Source organism: Littorina saxatilis, linkage group LG16 (genome assembly GCF_037325665.1).
Source record: "Littorina saxatilis isolate snail1 linkage group LG16, US_GU_Lsax_2.0, whole genome shotgun sequence".
Lineage (NCBI taxonomy): Eukaryota > Metazoa > Mollusca > Gastropoda > Littorinimorpha > Littorinidae > Littorina > Littorina saxatilis.
The window spans coordinates 3508846-3526331 of record NC_090260.1 but is presented as its reverse complement, the minus strand read 5'-3'; the positions used below and the strand labels follow the sequence as shown (position 1 = coordinate 3526331).

Below are 17486 nucleotides of genomic sequence, written 5' to 3'. Positions count from 1 at the left end.
CAAGGGTAAAAGGAGAAACAGAATCCGTTACTGGCGTTAGTCGCCTCTTACGACATGCTGGGGAGCATCGGGTAAATTCTTCCCCCTAACCTGCGGGGGGTAGTTTGGTGCCAGCGCCAATGCCAATTTCACCCGGGAACAACATAGAAACGAGGCTGAAGCCGACGGTGTCACTAAAACTCGAAAAGACACGAAAAGACACGAAAAGACAGCAAACAGATACGAAAAGACACGAAAAGACAGCAAATAGATACGAAAAGACACGAAAAGACAGCAAATAGATACGAAAAGACAGCAAATAGATACGAAAAGACACGAAAAGACAGCAAATAGATACGAAAAGACACGAAAAGACACGAAAAGACACGAAAAGACAGCAAATAGATACGAAAAGACACGAAAAGACAGCAAATAGATACCAAAAGACAGCAAATAGACACGAAAAGACGCACAAAGATCAAAGGGCAGACACCATGCAGGGACGTAACAAGTCGTGTTTGACGTCGCTTTTGATGTCACCCGGATGTCCACAACCAGACTCCATTTTAGCTGAGCTGGATCACGATTTTTGAAGTTTATTGGCAAAGTAAAGGACTTTTTGTAATACATCAAGAGAAAAAGTTGATTAGACTTTTGATGCAATAACTTTTGACAAAAGTGTTTGGGTTATTCAACCGCCAGTAATAGCTCGTATTTTGCCATTTATTTATTCTTAATTATTTGTGATATTTTATTTGAAGGAGTTTTAGTCGTCTTTTTATGTCTTTTTACATATTCGTGTCTTTTCGCGTCTTTTTGCATCTTTTCGTGTCTTTTCGCGTCTTTTTGCGTCTTTTCGCGTCTTTTCGAGTTTTAGTGACACCCGAAGCCGATACAGATGTTTTCGTGCCTGGCAAAGATTTTGATCTCAATTGCTATGGTTGCTCTGGTTGCTCTGGTTGCTGGCCCAACAGCTTGCCGGGTGAATGACGTCATCGGGGAACGAATACAGTGCTTAGACAGATCCAGCGAAGCAACAGACGAACAATTGACCATACCCAACAGAATTTAAATTCCGTCATCACATTACGCATTCAAAAGATAGATATGGCACATTACAATCATTATCAAACATATCTATGTAGAAAGACACAGACAGACAGACATTAACACACACACACACACACACACACACACACACACACACACACGCGCGCGCACACACACACACACACACACACACGCGCGCACACACACACACACACACACACACACACACACACACACACACACACACACACACACACACACACACACTACCTTTCAGACACTTGGTGGGGTCCTGTGCTGTGACTGGTGCTGGTGGCGACACCTGCCTGAGCTCCTGTCAGTGGCGATGACAAGAGTGGGCGTGGTGGTGTGCTGGTGGCGACACCTGCCTGTGCAGCTGCTGCTCCTGTCAGTGGCGATGACAAGAGTGGGCGTGGCGATGTGCTGACTGACAGACTCACGTGTAAGGGCGGGGCTGGAGTGACAGCCTGGTTCCCCGGTGACCCAGAGGTTCTGCACGGCGGAGCACATTCCACTGCCGGTCCCTGTGTGATGTGCATGATATTACCGTCACTTCTGTCATAGCACTGTTCATATGTGTGAGGTGCATGATATTACGTAACTTCTGTCAAAGGGGTGTTCATATGTGTGATGTGCATGATATTACCGTCACTTCTGACATAGCGCTGTTCATATGTATGATGTGAATGATATTACCGTCACTTCTGACATAGCGCTGCTCATATGAATGATGTGAATGATATTACCGTCACTTCTGACATAGCGCTGTTCATATGTATGATGTGAATGATATTACTGTCACTTCTGTCATGGCGCTGTTCATATGTATGATGTGAATGATAGTACTGTCACTTCTGTCATAGCGCTTTTCATATGTGTGATATTACCGTCACTTCTGACATAGCGCTGTTCATATGTATGATGTCCATGATATTACCATTACTTCTGTCATAGCGCTGTTCATATGAATGATGTGAATGATATTACCGTCACTTCTGTCACAGCGCTGTTCATATGAATGATGTGAATGATATTACCGTCACTTCTGACATAGCGCTGCTCATATGAATGATGTGAATGATATTACCGTCACTTCTGTCACAGCGCTGTTCATATGAATGATGTGAATGATATTACCGTCACTTCTGACATAGCGCTGTTCATATGAATGATGTGAATGATATTACCGTCACTTCTGTCATGGCGCTGTTCATATGTGTGATGTGCATGATATTACCGTCACTTCTGTCATAGCGCTGTAATTCACATGTGTGATGTGCATGATATTACCGTCACTTCTGTCATGGCGCTGTTCACATGTGTGATGTGCATGATATTACCGTTAGTTCTGTCATAGCGCTGTTCACATGTGTGATGTGCATGATATTACCGTTACTTCTGTCATAGCGCTATTTATATGAGTGATGTGCATGATATTACCGTCACTCCTGTCATAGCGCTATTTAGATGAGTGATGTGAATGATATTACCGTCACTTCTGTCACAACGCTGTTCATATGTATGATGTGAATGATATGACCGTCACTTCTGACATAGCGCTGTTTATATGAGTGATGTGCATGATATTACCGTCACTCCTGTCATGGGCTGTGCACAATCTGCTGAACTAAACTCAGCAAAAAAATTATTGCACTCATGTTCGTACGCCAACTTAAACATTCATTCCCGTGTCATTTCATTTAAACTTTCTATGCCAATAAAGGCCCTTTACTTGGCTTACTAGCACACTTTCCGGATCAAAGATTGCTGGTATAGGTATCACGTGACCGCCGCCGAAGTAAGGGTACCCCCCAAAAACGTCAGGTACCAGAAGCCTATCATAATAGAAGCAGCTAAGTACTATTACCAGCAGTCGACATGCGATGATACATATGCCCTTTGACCTTTCCTTGGGAATATCCATTAAAAAAAACAGAATACGGGATTGTGGGACAGCTGTTTAAGGGCACTTATGCACTAGATTCGATTTTCAATACACAACTCAAAATCTTCGGGATAAATAAAAATGAAAACAATACAAGTATATAGAGTTAAGACAACAAGAAACATTTGAAAACCGTTTGGAATGAAGCAAATGAATAAAATACAAGAATTACGAGTTCAAAAAAAAATTAAATAAAATTGCCTTCGAAGCGAATCGAACCCGGGACCACAAAATAAGAACTAGCGCACCGTCAATCGTGGAATCTACTGACTGAGCTATTTCATCGCTCTGTAGTCGAGGGAGATTTTAACTTCAAATATTACGCCCGGCGGGTCAGGGGGAGTCCCATATTGGTTGGGACGAGAAAGAATTTACCCGATGCTCTCCAGCATGTCGTAAGAGGCGACTAACGGATTCTGTTCCTCCTTTTACCCTTGTTAAGTGTTTCTTGTATAGAATAGTCAATGTTTGTAAAGATTTTAGTCAAGCAGTATGTAAGAAATGTTAAGTCCTTTGTACTGGAAACTTGCATTCTCCCAGTAAGGTAATATATTGTACTACGTTGCAAGCCCTTGGAGCAAATTTTACAAGTGGCTCTATCCCATCTCTCCCCTTCCCCCGTCGCGATATAACCTTCGTGGTTGAAAACGACGTTAAACACCAAATAAAGAAAGAAAGAACTTCAAATATTACACTTGGGTTCTTGAGCGTGGCGACGACTCAGTGACTCGAGTTTCCGAGTCTCTCTGTTCGTATTTGTGTACTGTTCTTCATATTTCACTGATCGGGGCTAGTTCAGTAACTGACCCTACGCTCCCGGTTACTTCGTGTAAGCTTGCGTACAGGCGAGACCGACATTATTGATACGAAATGCATTGACCAATCGCCCAAAGGCGCATGAAAGGATATCCCAAAATCATCTATTCTCGATGACATACTAAGGAGTTAGTTCGGGAGAACGACGATCTATGGACGGTTTATCATACAAAGGGAAGCAAGTGGTTAAAAACGGGTGTCGATAGAGCCAATAAACAATGTTATCTACTTTTAGTACACTCTTTGCCTGCAATTTATGTTCCTTATATGGTCAAACGCGTCTTTTTTCATTTCCATATAAGGTAAAAGGTGGTGTAAAGCTGTGGAAAAACCCAGAAAACCATTGTGTAAATATCTGCGCATGCGCTTGGAAGAGCTAAAACGTTGTGTATTTCTGAGCATGCGCACTCGTGGTGAAAACTAGTCAAAATTCACTGTACGTCTAATTTTAGCTGCGCACGAATCTTCAAACGCTTGGCTTGGAAACAACAATGGCGCTCCAAGGAAAAGGAGAATTTTCACCGGTTCGAAACAAAATCTCCAGTCCAGTAACATTGGAATCATTTCATACCACCTATAGTTATCATCATGCATGGATCTGGAAAGGATATTGCTTAAATTGTGTCCACTTACAACTATAATTCACCTAAGAAATGAAACCTTGAACGCTGTGACATTTTTGTTGGCTGCAGAGTGTTTCTGCTTGTGAGATCTAAAAGCGACAAGCAATAATGAGTGAACGATAACGACAATTCCTACAACAGGCACTTACTTTCTGTAGCCTTATGAGTTCGTGCTGCAAGAACATCTATATTATAATACGCGACCGCTTTTTCGCAGTGTGGACGTATCTCCAACCAAACCCGGCCGATTTGGCCCCTGTCCTTCGGTTCCCCGTAACAACGGATCGCGCTGAACACGATGCGCTAGGTTAGATTAGCGAGTTCAAAAGCGAAATGGTTTTTGAGGCCTTTCTGCGTGAAATTTTGTCGGCATGGGTGTAGTTAAAGTGTGTATCTAAAGAAAACGGGTGGTGGGGGGGGGGGGGGGGGGTGGGGGGGGGGGGGGGGTGGTGTAAAAGCAGAAAAATAGATAAAGAAGATACCAAAGGAGATTTCCTACAGTTTGATCTGCACAGCGTTTTTCCAGTGTCTGCGCGAGGAAGATCTGGCAGTCGTGTCCCCGGAAAGTACAGACAGATCCACGGTGGAGACACGTTACGCCGAAGAAACGTACCCAGACGGTTGTTACGCCCGACTTTGTACCCAGAAGGCAAAAGCGATGTGAAGGTATGCTGGCTAAAATGTTATTACAGAAAAGAATCAGAAGCATATTTAAAACAGATTATTTCAGTTATGATTGTGAATGTTTTCTGCACTAAGCGGTGTTTGTTGTTTGTAATTTAGGCCTGTTGTTAATGCACAATCACTCAAGAAAATTTGATTTCAGCGAAAATATGACTACGTTAGAGAGAAAAGTGCTAAACACACTACAGAAACGCAGTCCATTGGATCGATATCCACTAAAACTGATTTTGCACACTCTCTTTAACTTCTTGAAAAAAGGGCATAATGACCAGACTATCGTGAAGAAGTACGAGAACAAAATAAAAGGGTACCCATGTGCTCAGTGTTACGCGCCCCAGACTTTTCAATTTGTTGATTGTTAGGGGCCCCAGGCATTGACAATTTTCTCTAACCTCCATTTTCATGCATTTTGTTGTTAATCTGAAACCAAATATGATAGTTTTACGTGACAAAGTTGGGAGATTTGCATGTTAGTCAAGTAACTCAGGCTTGTTCGGTCTTTGTTACAGTTAAACACAAGGATTTCAGGTTCAACTACTGTCACCCTGCTCTTTGTGGATGTCATTAACCACGCTGCCAATGCCCATAATGACAACGAACTTACAATATGGGTTCTCACACTAAACTCACAGACAGGGAAAAGATCGTACGAACGGAGAGATTTTAAAGTGGTCCCATCAGTTTTTTTAAAAGGAGCGTAAAACTGTTATTGGAGAAAACTAACAAAAGAACTGAAATAGTTTTTGAGGCAAATAAATTGTACAGAAATTATAAGTGAAAAAGTAGACACCTCTAATTAAGTAGAAGTGCATTGCCACGGCACTGCATACCCCCGCGAAGGAATCTCTCCCTCTCTCCCTCTCTCCCTCTCTCCCTCTCTCCCTCTCTCTCTCCCTCCCTCTCTCCCTCCCTCCCTCCCTCCCTCCCTCTCTCCCTCCCTCTCTCCCTCCCTCCCTCTCTCCCTCCCTCTCTCCCTCCCTCCCTCCCTCCCTCCCTCCCTCCCTCTCTCTCTCTCTCTCTCTCTCTATTGCAGTTCATGAGGTCGGAACATTTATTGAAAACCTGGAGAATAAAAAGTCCATGGGTCCGGATAAAATACCCGTGAAGTTACTGAACCTTTCTCTACCGTATATTGTGGATTCGCTCACGTTTGTATATAACCTTAGTATTGAGCAGAACTTTTTTCCGTCTAAATTGAAAAGCGCCAAAGTCATACCCCTTCCCAAATGTAAAGATCTCTCAGACCCAAGTAATTTTAGACCCATTTCTTTGCTGCCTGTTTTGTCAAAACCATTAGAAAGGCATGTGCACAAGCATCTTCTTGCTTACATGGAAGAACAAAATTTGTTCCATCAGTTTCAATCCGGTTTTCGGTCCAAGCATTCTTGCCACACAGCTCTTACGTCTCTCTGTGAAGCTTGGCTGTCAGCAATGAACAAGTCTGAAGTTACAGGAGCATTGTTTTTGGACTTTAAGAAAGCATTTGACTTAGTCGATCATTCCATATTGCTGAAAAAATTACACTATTATTTGAGAAACGATTCGGTCTGTGACTTCTTTAAATCGTATCTTGCTGACCGGACACAGTATGTCACTCTACAATGCCAGAATTCGTCTACTGCACTAATAAGACATGGCGTCCCTCAAGGGTCTATATTAGGACCTATTCTCTTTTGTATTTACGTTAATGATTTGCCTTTACATGTATCGGATGATAAAGTCAAATGCGAGTTTTTTGCAGACGATTCGTCTATTCATACCAGTAACACCTCGTTGGAATCAGTAAATTCTTCCCTGAAGAACACTTTGGACGAAGTTGCGAAATGGTGCACATCAAATGCCATGATACTGCACCCAGAAAAAAACTAAAAGCATTGTTATTACCACAAGACAAAAGCATCAGCTAAGTCCTCTTAAATTACAACTGTCCTTAGGTACAACTCAAATACAGCAAGTTAAAGAACATCGCATACTTGGTGTAACTGTTGATGAAGAAATGAAATGGCAAACACACATAAACAACCTCTGCAAAGTGTTATCAAGGAATTTGTATTTGTTGTCAAAACTCAAACATTATGCGAAGTCTGAAACATTAAAAATGTTCGTTCATGCTCATATAATGCCTCATATTAATTTTGCTTCGACATTGTGGGATGGCTGCAGTGATGTTCACTTATTAAAACTCAATTCTCTGTACCGTCGTGCTGCAAAACTTATCCTGTATGAATCGCACATGTCTACAGAAATAAAGTTAAACAGCCTTAATTTCCTTCCCCTAAAAACCCACCTTGCATACAATAAGGCTGTCTTTATGTATAAATTAGTTCATGGTGATGTGCCCAGTTATGTGCAATCCTATTTTACACATGTTACGAAGAGGTATGGGTCTCAAAATTTACTTCCTCCAATTCCTCGTATAGATCTGTATAAATCCAGCTTAGCTTTTTCAGGATCATCTCTGTGGAATTCTTTGCCAATAGAAATCAAACGATCCGCATCATTAAAGGCCTTTAAAAGGCAGTTGCACACACATTTGATCACACTATAAACTGCCCCTGATGTCTAGTTTCCATTGTGTACTCGGATAATGCATGCAATGCTCTCAAGTGCTTTGTTTTTTATGTTTATATTCGATCATTATTTTGATGTTTTACTAGTTTAATACTTTGATGAGATACTGTTCCTTTTAGGTATGAAATGATAGCATGTGCATGTGTGTAGGTAAGCGAGCGCGCGCGAGCATGTGTGTGTGTGTGTATATGTGTGCATGTGTGTGTGTGTGTGTGTGTGTGTGTGTGCGTGTGTGAGTGTGTGTGTGTGTGTGTGTGTGTAAGTGTGTGTGAGCTTGTGTGTGCGTGTGTATACGAGGGTGTGTGTGTGGATGTGTGTGTGTGTGTATGTGCGCAGTCTTTGCTTTCGTTTACAATTATTCGCTGCAGTATGTTCCCAGGACAGGTTGGAAGATTAGGCTAAGCCTAAAACATTTATCCTTATGTAATAAAGTTCTGAGTTCTGGGTTCTCTCTCTCTCTCTCTCTCTCTCTCTCTCTCTCTCTCTCTCTCTCTCTCTCTCTCTCTCTCTCTCTCTCTCTCTCTCTCTCTCTCTCTCTCTCTCTCTCTCTCTCTCTCCTTGCACTGGCTTCCTGTCAACACCCGGATCTCCTACAAACTGTCCACTCTGGTCAACAAGTGTCTCAACGACTCTGCTCCCGAGTACCTTCAATCCCCCCTGGACCTGTACACCCAGCCCTCCGACCGTCCCCTTCGTTCTGCTGCTGACCCACTCCGCCTTCACATGCCTCGCTCAAAACTCGCATCTGCTGGTCAGCGTGCATTTCCCTCCGCGGGCCCCTCCGTCTGGAACTCCCTGCCGCTTGAGCTTCGCCAGAGCCTCTCTCTTGACGCGTTCAAGAGTAGGTTGAAAACTCAGTTCTTCCCGTAGCTGGCTGCGACTTTCATGTTCGACGTGATGTGTTGTGCCCCAAAAGACATTCTTGTGCTGTGCTCTGTGAGAGGTGTTTTCTTTAATATTATTTTGTTTGGACCTAGCTATTGATGTGTACATTGTTGTTAAACAGTTGTTTGTTGAGAGAGAGAGAGAGAGAGAGAGAGAGAGAGAGAGAGAGAGAGAGAGAGAGAGAGAGAGAGAGAGAGAGAGAGAGAGAGAGAGAGAGAGAGAGAGAGAGAGAGAGAGAGAGATTTGTCTTTCGCTGGGGTATGCAGTGCCTTGGCGTTGCACTTCTACCTAATTCTTTGATTTCTGGTTATGAGAAGGGAAGAGGAGATTTTGCATATAAACCGGTACTTGAAACTGTTCACTTTTGTAGGATTGATCTCTGTTTTGTATTACTGCGAGGGTGGACCGTGGTGTGGTTAGTCGATTAGTAGTAATTAACCGTTTCTGGTCATTCCCTTGACCATGCAACGTGACACATGCATCAGTAGAAATGACACTACACAAGAGATACGCAAGATAGCAAAACAAAACAATCTGTTCTCGATAGATAATTAATTTGGATTTTTCATCGTATGTTAACGTTGTAAAGTGAAGACTATTCTGAATTTGTGTCGATTTTTTAATTGGTACCTGACGTTTTTGTCTGGTCGATTGTGGGGGTACCCTGACTTCGGCGGCGGTAACGTGATGCATATACCAAAAATCTTTGATCCGAAAAGTGTGCCAGATTGCCAAGTGAAAGGCCTTTAATGGCATTAAATGTTTGAATGAAGTGACACGGGAATGGTACGAAAATGGGTGCAATAATTTGTTTGCTCAGTTAATGATGTACACACATAACATTAGTTGAAAACAATAATGTTGACAGGACACCGCAGCAGATCTCAACTGAATGGAAGTGGGAAATGCATTAAAGTGCAGGATAACGCCGACTCAACATCATGAAGTTGGTCTGTGTGAATGGCATTTGTAAAACATCAAGCGATGAGATACACATAGACAGAATAAGCCCATAGGCAGAGATGAAGAGAGAAACACAAATGGCGAGAGATGAAGAGAGACACAGACGTACCAGATCAACGGCACGATTTGTACATCCCCGAGCAGCACAGGTGGTACAGGGTGTGCGGTTCGCGCGACAGACACAGACACCTTGCCTGATGCACCGAGATCCCTTGCTGCACTGGCAGCACGCCTGGAATGGATACAATGCGAGTGACCTCTTTTGTTACACGAATGTAGGTGATGGACAACACAACACGATGGACACCACAACACGATCGACAACACAACATGATGGAAAACATAACACGATGGACAACACAACACGATGGATAACACAACACGATGGACAACACAACACAATGGACAAAACAACACGATGGACAACACAACACGATGGACAACACAGCACAATGGACAACACAGCACGATGGCCAATACAACACAATGGACAACACAGCACGATGAACAACACAACACACAACACAACACGATGGACAACACAACACAATGAACAACACAATACGATGGACAATACAGCACGATGGACAACACAACACGATGAACAACACAACACGATGGACAACACAACATGATGGACAACACAACACGATGGACAACACAACATGATGGACAACACAACACAATGAACAACACAACACGATGGACAATACAACACGATGGACAACACAACACGAGGAACAACACAACACGATGGACAACACAACACGATGGACAACACAACACGATGGACAACACAACACGATGGACAACACAACACGATGGACAACACAACACGATGGACAACACAGCACGATGAACAAAACAACACAAAGAACTACACAACACGATGGACAACACAACATAATTGACAATACAACACGATGGACAACAAAACACAACACGATGGACAACACAACACAACACGATGGAGAACAAAACTCGATGGACAACACAACACAACACGATGAACAACACAACACGAGGAACAACATAACACGATGGACATCACAGCACGATGGACAACACAACATGATGAACAACACAATGGAGAACACAACACGATGGACAACACAACATGATGGACAACACAGCACGATGGACATCACAGCACGATGGACAACACAACACGATGGACAATACAACACGATGGACAACACAACACTATGGACAGCACAACATGATGGACAACACAACATGATGGACAACACAACATGATGGACAACACAACACGATGGACAACACAACATGATGGACAATACAACACAATGGACACCACAACACAATGGACAACACAACACAATGGACAACACAACATGATGGACAACACAACACAAAGGACAACACAACAAGGTGAACAACATAACAACATGGACATCACAGCACGATGGACAACACATCACGATGGACAACACAACACGATGGACAACACAACACGATGGACAACACAACATGATGGGCAACATAACACGATGGACATCACAACACAATGGACAACACAACATGATGGACAACACAACACAAAGGACAATACAACAAGGTGAACAACATAACACGATGGACATCACAGCACGATGGACAACACAACACAATGGACAACACAACACGATGGACAACACAACACGATGGACAACACAACACGATGGACAACATAACACGATGGACAACACAACACGATGGACAACACAACACAATGGACAACACAACACGATGGACAGCACAACATGATGGGCAACATAACACGATGGACAACACAACACGATGAACAACACAACACGATGGACAACACGACATGATGGACAACACAACACGATGGACAACACAACACAACACGATGGACAACACAACACGATGGAAAACAACATGATGGACAACACAACACGATGGACAAAACAACATGATGGGCAACATAACACGATGGACAACACAACACGATGGACAACATAACACGATGGACAACACAACATGATGGGCAACATAACACGATGGACATCACAACACGATGGACAACACAACACGATGGACAACACAACACAATGGACAACACAACATGATGGGCAACATAACACGATGGACATCACAGCACGATGGACAACACAACACAATGGACAACACAACACGATGGACAACACAACACGATGGACAACACAACAGGATGGGCAACATAACACGATGGACAACACAACACGATGGACAACACAACACGATGGACAACACAACACGATGGACAACACGACACGATGGCCAACATAACACGATGGACAACACAACACGATGAACAACATAACACAATGGACAACACGACATGATGGACAACACAACACGATGGACAACACAACACAACACGATGGACAACACAACACGATGGAAAACAACATGATGGACAACACAACACGATGGACAAAACAACATGATGGGCAACATAACACGATGGACAACATAACACGATGGACAACACAACACGATGGACAACACAACACGATGAACAACACAACACGATGGACAACACAACACGATGAACAACACAACACGATGGACAAAACAACATGATGGGCAACACAACACGATGGACAACACAAGATGATGAACAACACAACATGATGGACAACACAACATGATGGACAACACAACATGATGGACAACACAACACGATGGACAACACAACACGATGGACAACACAACATGATGGACAACACAACACGATGGACAACACGACATGATGGACAACACAACACGATGGACAACACAACACAACACGATGGACAACACAACACGATGGAAAACAACATGATGGACAACACAACACGATGGACAAAACAACATGATGGGCAACACAACACGATGGACAACACAACACGATGGACAACATAACACGATGGACAACACAACACGATGAACAACACAACACAATGGACAACACAACACGATGAACAACACAACACGATGGACAAAACAACATGATGGGCAACACAACACGATGGACAACACAAGATGATGAACAACACAACACGATGGACAACACAACATAATGGACAACACAATACGATAGACAACACAACACGATGGACAACACAATACGATAGACAACACAACACGATGGACAACACAACACGATGGTCAACATAACACGATGGACAACACAACACGATGGACAACACAACACGATGGACAACATAACACGATGGACAACACAACACGATGGACAACAAAACACGATGGACAACACAACACGATGAACAACACAACACAATGCACAACACAACACGATGGACAACACAACACGATGTACAACACAACACGATGGACAACACAACACGATGGACAACACAACACGATGGGTAACACAACACGATGTACAACACAACACGATGGACAACACAACACAATGGACAACACAACACGATGGACAACACAACACGATGGACAACACAACACGATGGACAACACAACACGATGGACAACACAACACGATGGACAACACAACACGATGGACAACACAACACGATGGACAACACAACACGATGGACAACACAACACGATGGACAACACAACACGATGGACAACACAACACGATGGACAACACAACAGTATTTACAACATAACTTGAGGATAGGACTCACCAGGCGTGGTTTCTTTGGAACAGGCTCGCTACCTCCCTGCTGGCTCGCCATTGTGCTGGCCCTGTATCACTTGAAACACCAACACCTAGTTGCAATTATAACACACCAAGTTGCAATTATAACACACCAAGTTGCAATTATAACACACCAAGTTGCAATTATAACACACCAAGTTGCAATTATAACACACCCAATACGCAAGCCAGCTCAATCAAGTAGCCTGGTCTGGTTCAATATCTGATTCGACTTTCTCATCGTATGTAAAAGTTGGCACGTTTTGCATATACATTTCCATCCATTTAAAGAGGGTACCTTACGTTTTTGTCCGTTCGATATGAGGGGGTGCCCTTATTTGAGCGTTGGTCACGTGATCCCTGTATAAGAAATCTGTGATCAAAAAAGTGTGCCTGGTAGTCAAGTGGACTGCCTAAAATAGCAAAGAAAGTTTAAATAAAATGACACGGGATGTAATGTTTCGTTGGGGTGCGAATGTTTTTGCAATAATGTATATTGATAGGTTTAGATCACAAAAATTGTTGTCTTAAAAGAAAATGATTTATATCTGACAAGAAAACTGTCTCAAATCGCCCCAAGAGCTGTACAGTTCAGGTTGGGGGTTGGATCTGTTTGAAACTTTCGAATTGATGATCGATCAAATCAGAATTGAAGCCCTTTGTAAATATTCCGGCGAAAAAAGACACTCCACATCACAGTATGCGTGATTAAATTGTATTTTAAACAAACAGATCACTTCATAGAATGCTATGAAATAAAGCACACCATTTACTGGTTTTGAATGTTTCAGTGTACGAGAAAAAAATGCAGTGTATTGCCCGTTTGCGGTACGCCTGAGACCAGGTTTTTCGAAAATATCTCGCGATCTACACATATTTTGCAACATGGATAAGAACATGATAAGTACGTCAAAAGTATACCTACTCTTATTTACATTTACTTCAATCATTACTTTCCTCTGGTTAATCATTTCTTCATAAAGACTACTTAAAATGACTCAAATATTTCCCCTTACCAGGCCTCAACACACATGCAGGTCGTTTATTGTTTTACCTGTGCCGTATTGGCGTACTCGTGTATCTCGTGCTGACATGATACATGTCACACTAACACCAAAGTTTTCTAAGGGTTTGCCCATTATTCAGAGCACTGGCCTTTGACAAGAAAAGTAAAGAATTGCTGTCGACAAGAAAAGTAAAGAATTGCTGTCGACAAGAAAAGTAAAGAATTGCTGTCGACAAGAAAAGTAAAGAATTGCTGTCGACAAGAAAAGTAAAGAATTGCTGTCGACAAGAAAAGTAAAGAATTGCTGTCGAACAGTGAGCAACGAGGGGTCAGTAAATGATCCACGCGGGTTGACTCGTTTGTGTGTTGTGTTGTGTGTGTGTGGGTGTGTGAGTGTGTGTGTGTATGTGTGAGTTTGTGAGTGTGTGAGTGTGTGCGTGTGTGTGTGTGTGTGTGTGTGTGTTGAGTGCGTGTGTGTGTGTGTGTGTGTCTGTGTGTGTGTGTGTGTGTGTGTGTGTGTGTGTGTCTGTCTGTGTGTGTGTGTAGAGCGTTTCAGACTAAACTACAAACATCGAACGCAGAAGAAGAAGAAGAAGACTAAACTACAGCAGCCCAATGCATAGCCCCTCCATAGGAGCCTAAATTGATGACGTCACTGCAATAAAGTCTGTGGACTCCATAAAGTCTCTTATTTCTAATGCATGGACCGCGCATAGAGCCTTATGTCGGCCATAAAGTTATAGCAGGCCCCTCCTTCCAATAAGAGTTATGGAACCCGCTATTGGAGCGTTTAAAATGGCGGCTGCTTTCATGCCGATTCAGGATGAGAAGAAATTTGAGAAGCAACCGGATCTTTCTTGACCGTCTACATGTGAATCGTTACGACGACGTGGAACTGTACAGAAAATTCCGCTTTCGTCGGCAGGACATTCATGCAATCACGGATGAACTGTACGAGCAACTCGAACTGCCGAATCGAAAGGGTGCATTGCCGTCGGTTCTGCGGGTTATCTTGACTTTGTAGTCGTGTTTGGGTCAGTTTTTACGCATGCGGATCTTTTAAAGATGTGTGTGGCCAAGGCTGATCGCGGTACATAATGATAATGATAATAATAATAATACGGGAATTTATAACATCAAACACAGCATGCAGAACCAGCAAGAGAGGGACTTATACCTTTATGGCGAGGGTACAGGAATGGATATAGTTTCCAAACCACGAAAGCCAAGTTTTATCACGAGACGGACTTTCCAAACTGTCTGCGGCAAATGGTGTAAAACTGACCCGCCGCGAAGCATCGCAAAGCTTCACGCATGCGCAGAGACACAGGATGACGGGAAATCCCTTCCACTATTTACGTGTTAAAAATAGAGCCGCTCTTAGTTATTGCAGGCACTATTTGACCTCATGCATGCGGACCGCCGAGTTCTATAGTGCGTTTCATAGCTATGCGCTCCACAGCGCGATGAAATCCTATAAGTATGGAGGGGCTATGCATTCAAGCCCTGAACCGATCTTTATGAAATTTGACCTGAGAGTTCATGGGAATGATATCCCCGGACGTATTTTTAATTTTTTCGATAAATACCTTTGATGACGTCATATCCGGCTTTTTGTAAAAGTTGAGGCGGCACTGTCACACCCTCATTTTTCAATCAAATTGATTGAACTTTTGGCCAAGCAATCTTCGACGAAGGCCGGACTTTGGTATGGCATTAAATTTTCAGCTTGGTAGCTTAAAAACTAATGAATGAGTTTGGTCATTAAAAATCGGAAACGTAATTAAAATTATTTTTCATTAAACGATCCAAAAACAATTTCATCTTATTCTTCGTCATTTTCTGATTCTAAAAACATATACATATGTTATATGTGGATTACAAACAAGCTCTGAAAATTAAAAATATGAAAATTATGATTAAAATTAATTTTCCAAAATCGATTTAAAAACAATTTCATCTTATTTCTTGTCGGTCCCTGATTCCAAAAACATATACATATGATATGTTTGGATTAAAAACACGCTCAGAAAGTTAAAACGAAGAGAGGTACAGAAAAGCGTGCTATCCCGCTCAGCGCGACCATTACCGCACTATTCTGGCGTGTCGATTTCACTGTCTTTGCCACGAGCGGTGGACTGACGAAGGTCGACGAAACAACGAGTATGCGGTCATTGTGAAAAAATGCATTGCGTTCAGTTTCATTCTGTGAGTTCGACAGCTACTTGACTAAATATTGTATTTTCGCCTTACGCGACTTGTTTCAACTTAAAAAAAGTTAGACTTAGATTAGAAAAAGTGTAAAATGGCTCATACAGTCTCGGGTTAGCATGCACGCTTTTTGCAGAATCAGTGACGCCACTCACACACATGCACAGACAGACAGACACACGCCGTTATACTTCATTGATTGATTGATACTCTGATTCTATCCCCCTCCCCCTCCACCCCCTCTTTCCCTCTCCCCTCGTTCTCTCTCTCCGGGCTAACCGTCAAAACAGCCCATCAGAACGCCCGCTTCAGTCGTGCACCCAGGTCCGCAGCCAATCAGATACCCACTTTGGGCACACATGTTAACCCGTGATTTGTAAAAATGTAAAACAGTTTTACAAATCACGTAAATGCGCCCGATATTCAATCAATCAATCAATCAATCAATGAGTCTTATATCGCGCATATTCCGTTGGTACAGTTCTAGGCGCTCTGCAGTGATGCCGTGTGAGATGAAATTTTATACGGCCAGTAGATTGCAGCCATTTCGGCGCATATTTACCTTTCACGGCCTATTATTCCAAGTCACACGGGTATAGGTAGACAATTATTAACTGTGCCTAAGCAATTTTGCCAGGAAAGACCCTTTTGTCAATCGTGGGATCTTTAACGTGCACACCCAATGTAGTGTACACGGGGGGAGGTTCGGACACCGAAGAGAGTCTGCACACAAAGTTGACTCTGTGAAATAAATTTCCGCCGAACCTGGGATCGAACTCATGCTGACAGCGGCCAACTGAATATTTAACTCATCATCTCCAAAGTGAAGGGATCTATTGAGAGAAAAAAAATGTCTTTACTTTTTTGTCCCATTGCTTGGAAATTCGGGTCGCTTCCGCCCAGTGGAAAGCTAGCAGTAACAAAGTCGCGCTACCAAGGGATCTATTAGTCCTGTTTCGCCGTTATTCCATTTCACCCCCATCCCATTTCGCGACATTTCACCGGCCAAGTGTCATTTTACCACCATATCATGTACCATTAGCTCCACATCCCATTTTG

The 17486-nt window shown here is 42.8% G+C and overlaps 1 protein-coding gene across 1 annotated transcript; it reads right to left on the bottom strand.

Moving 5' to 3' along the window:
- Positions 1-1295: 1295 nt before the first annotated feature.
- Positions 1296-13300, bottom strand: LOC138951280 (uncharacterized). Its single transcript, XM_070322911.1, has 3 exons — positions 13197-13300; positions 9647-9769; positions 1296-1574 (listed from the first exon to the last, which is right to left on the bottom strand). Exons 1-3 carry the CDS (start codon positions 13245-13247, stop codon positions 1296-1298), a joined length of 453 nt encoding a protein of 150 aa, XP_070179012.1. The 5' UTR covers positions 13248-13300.
- Positions 13301-17486: the final 4186 nt, after the last annotated feature.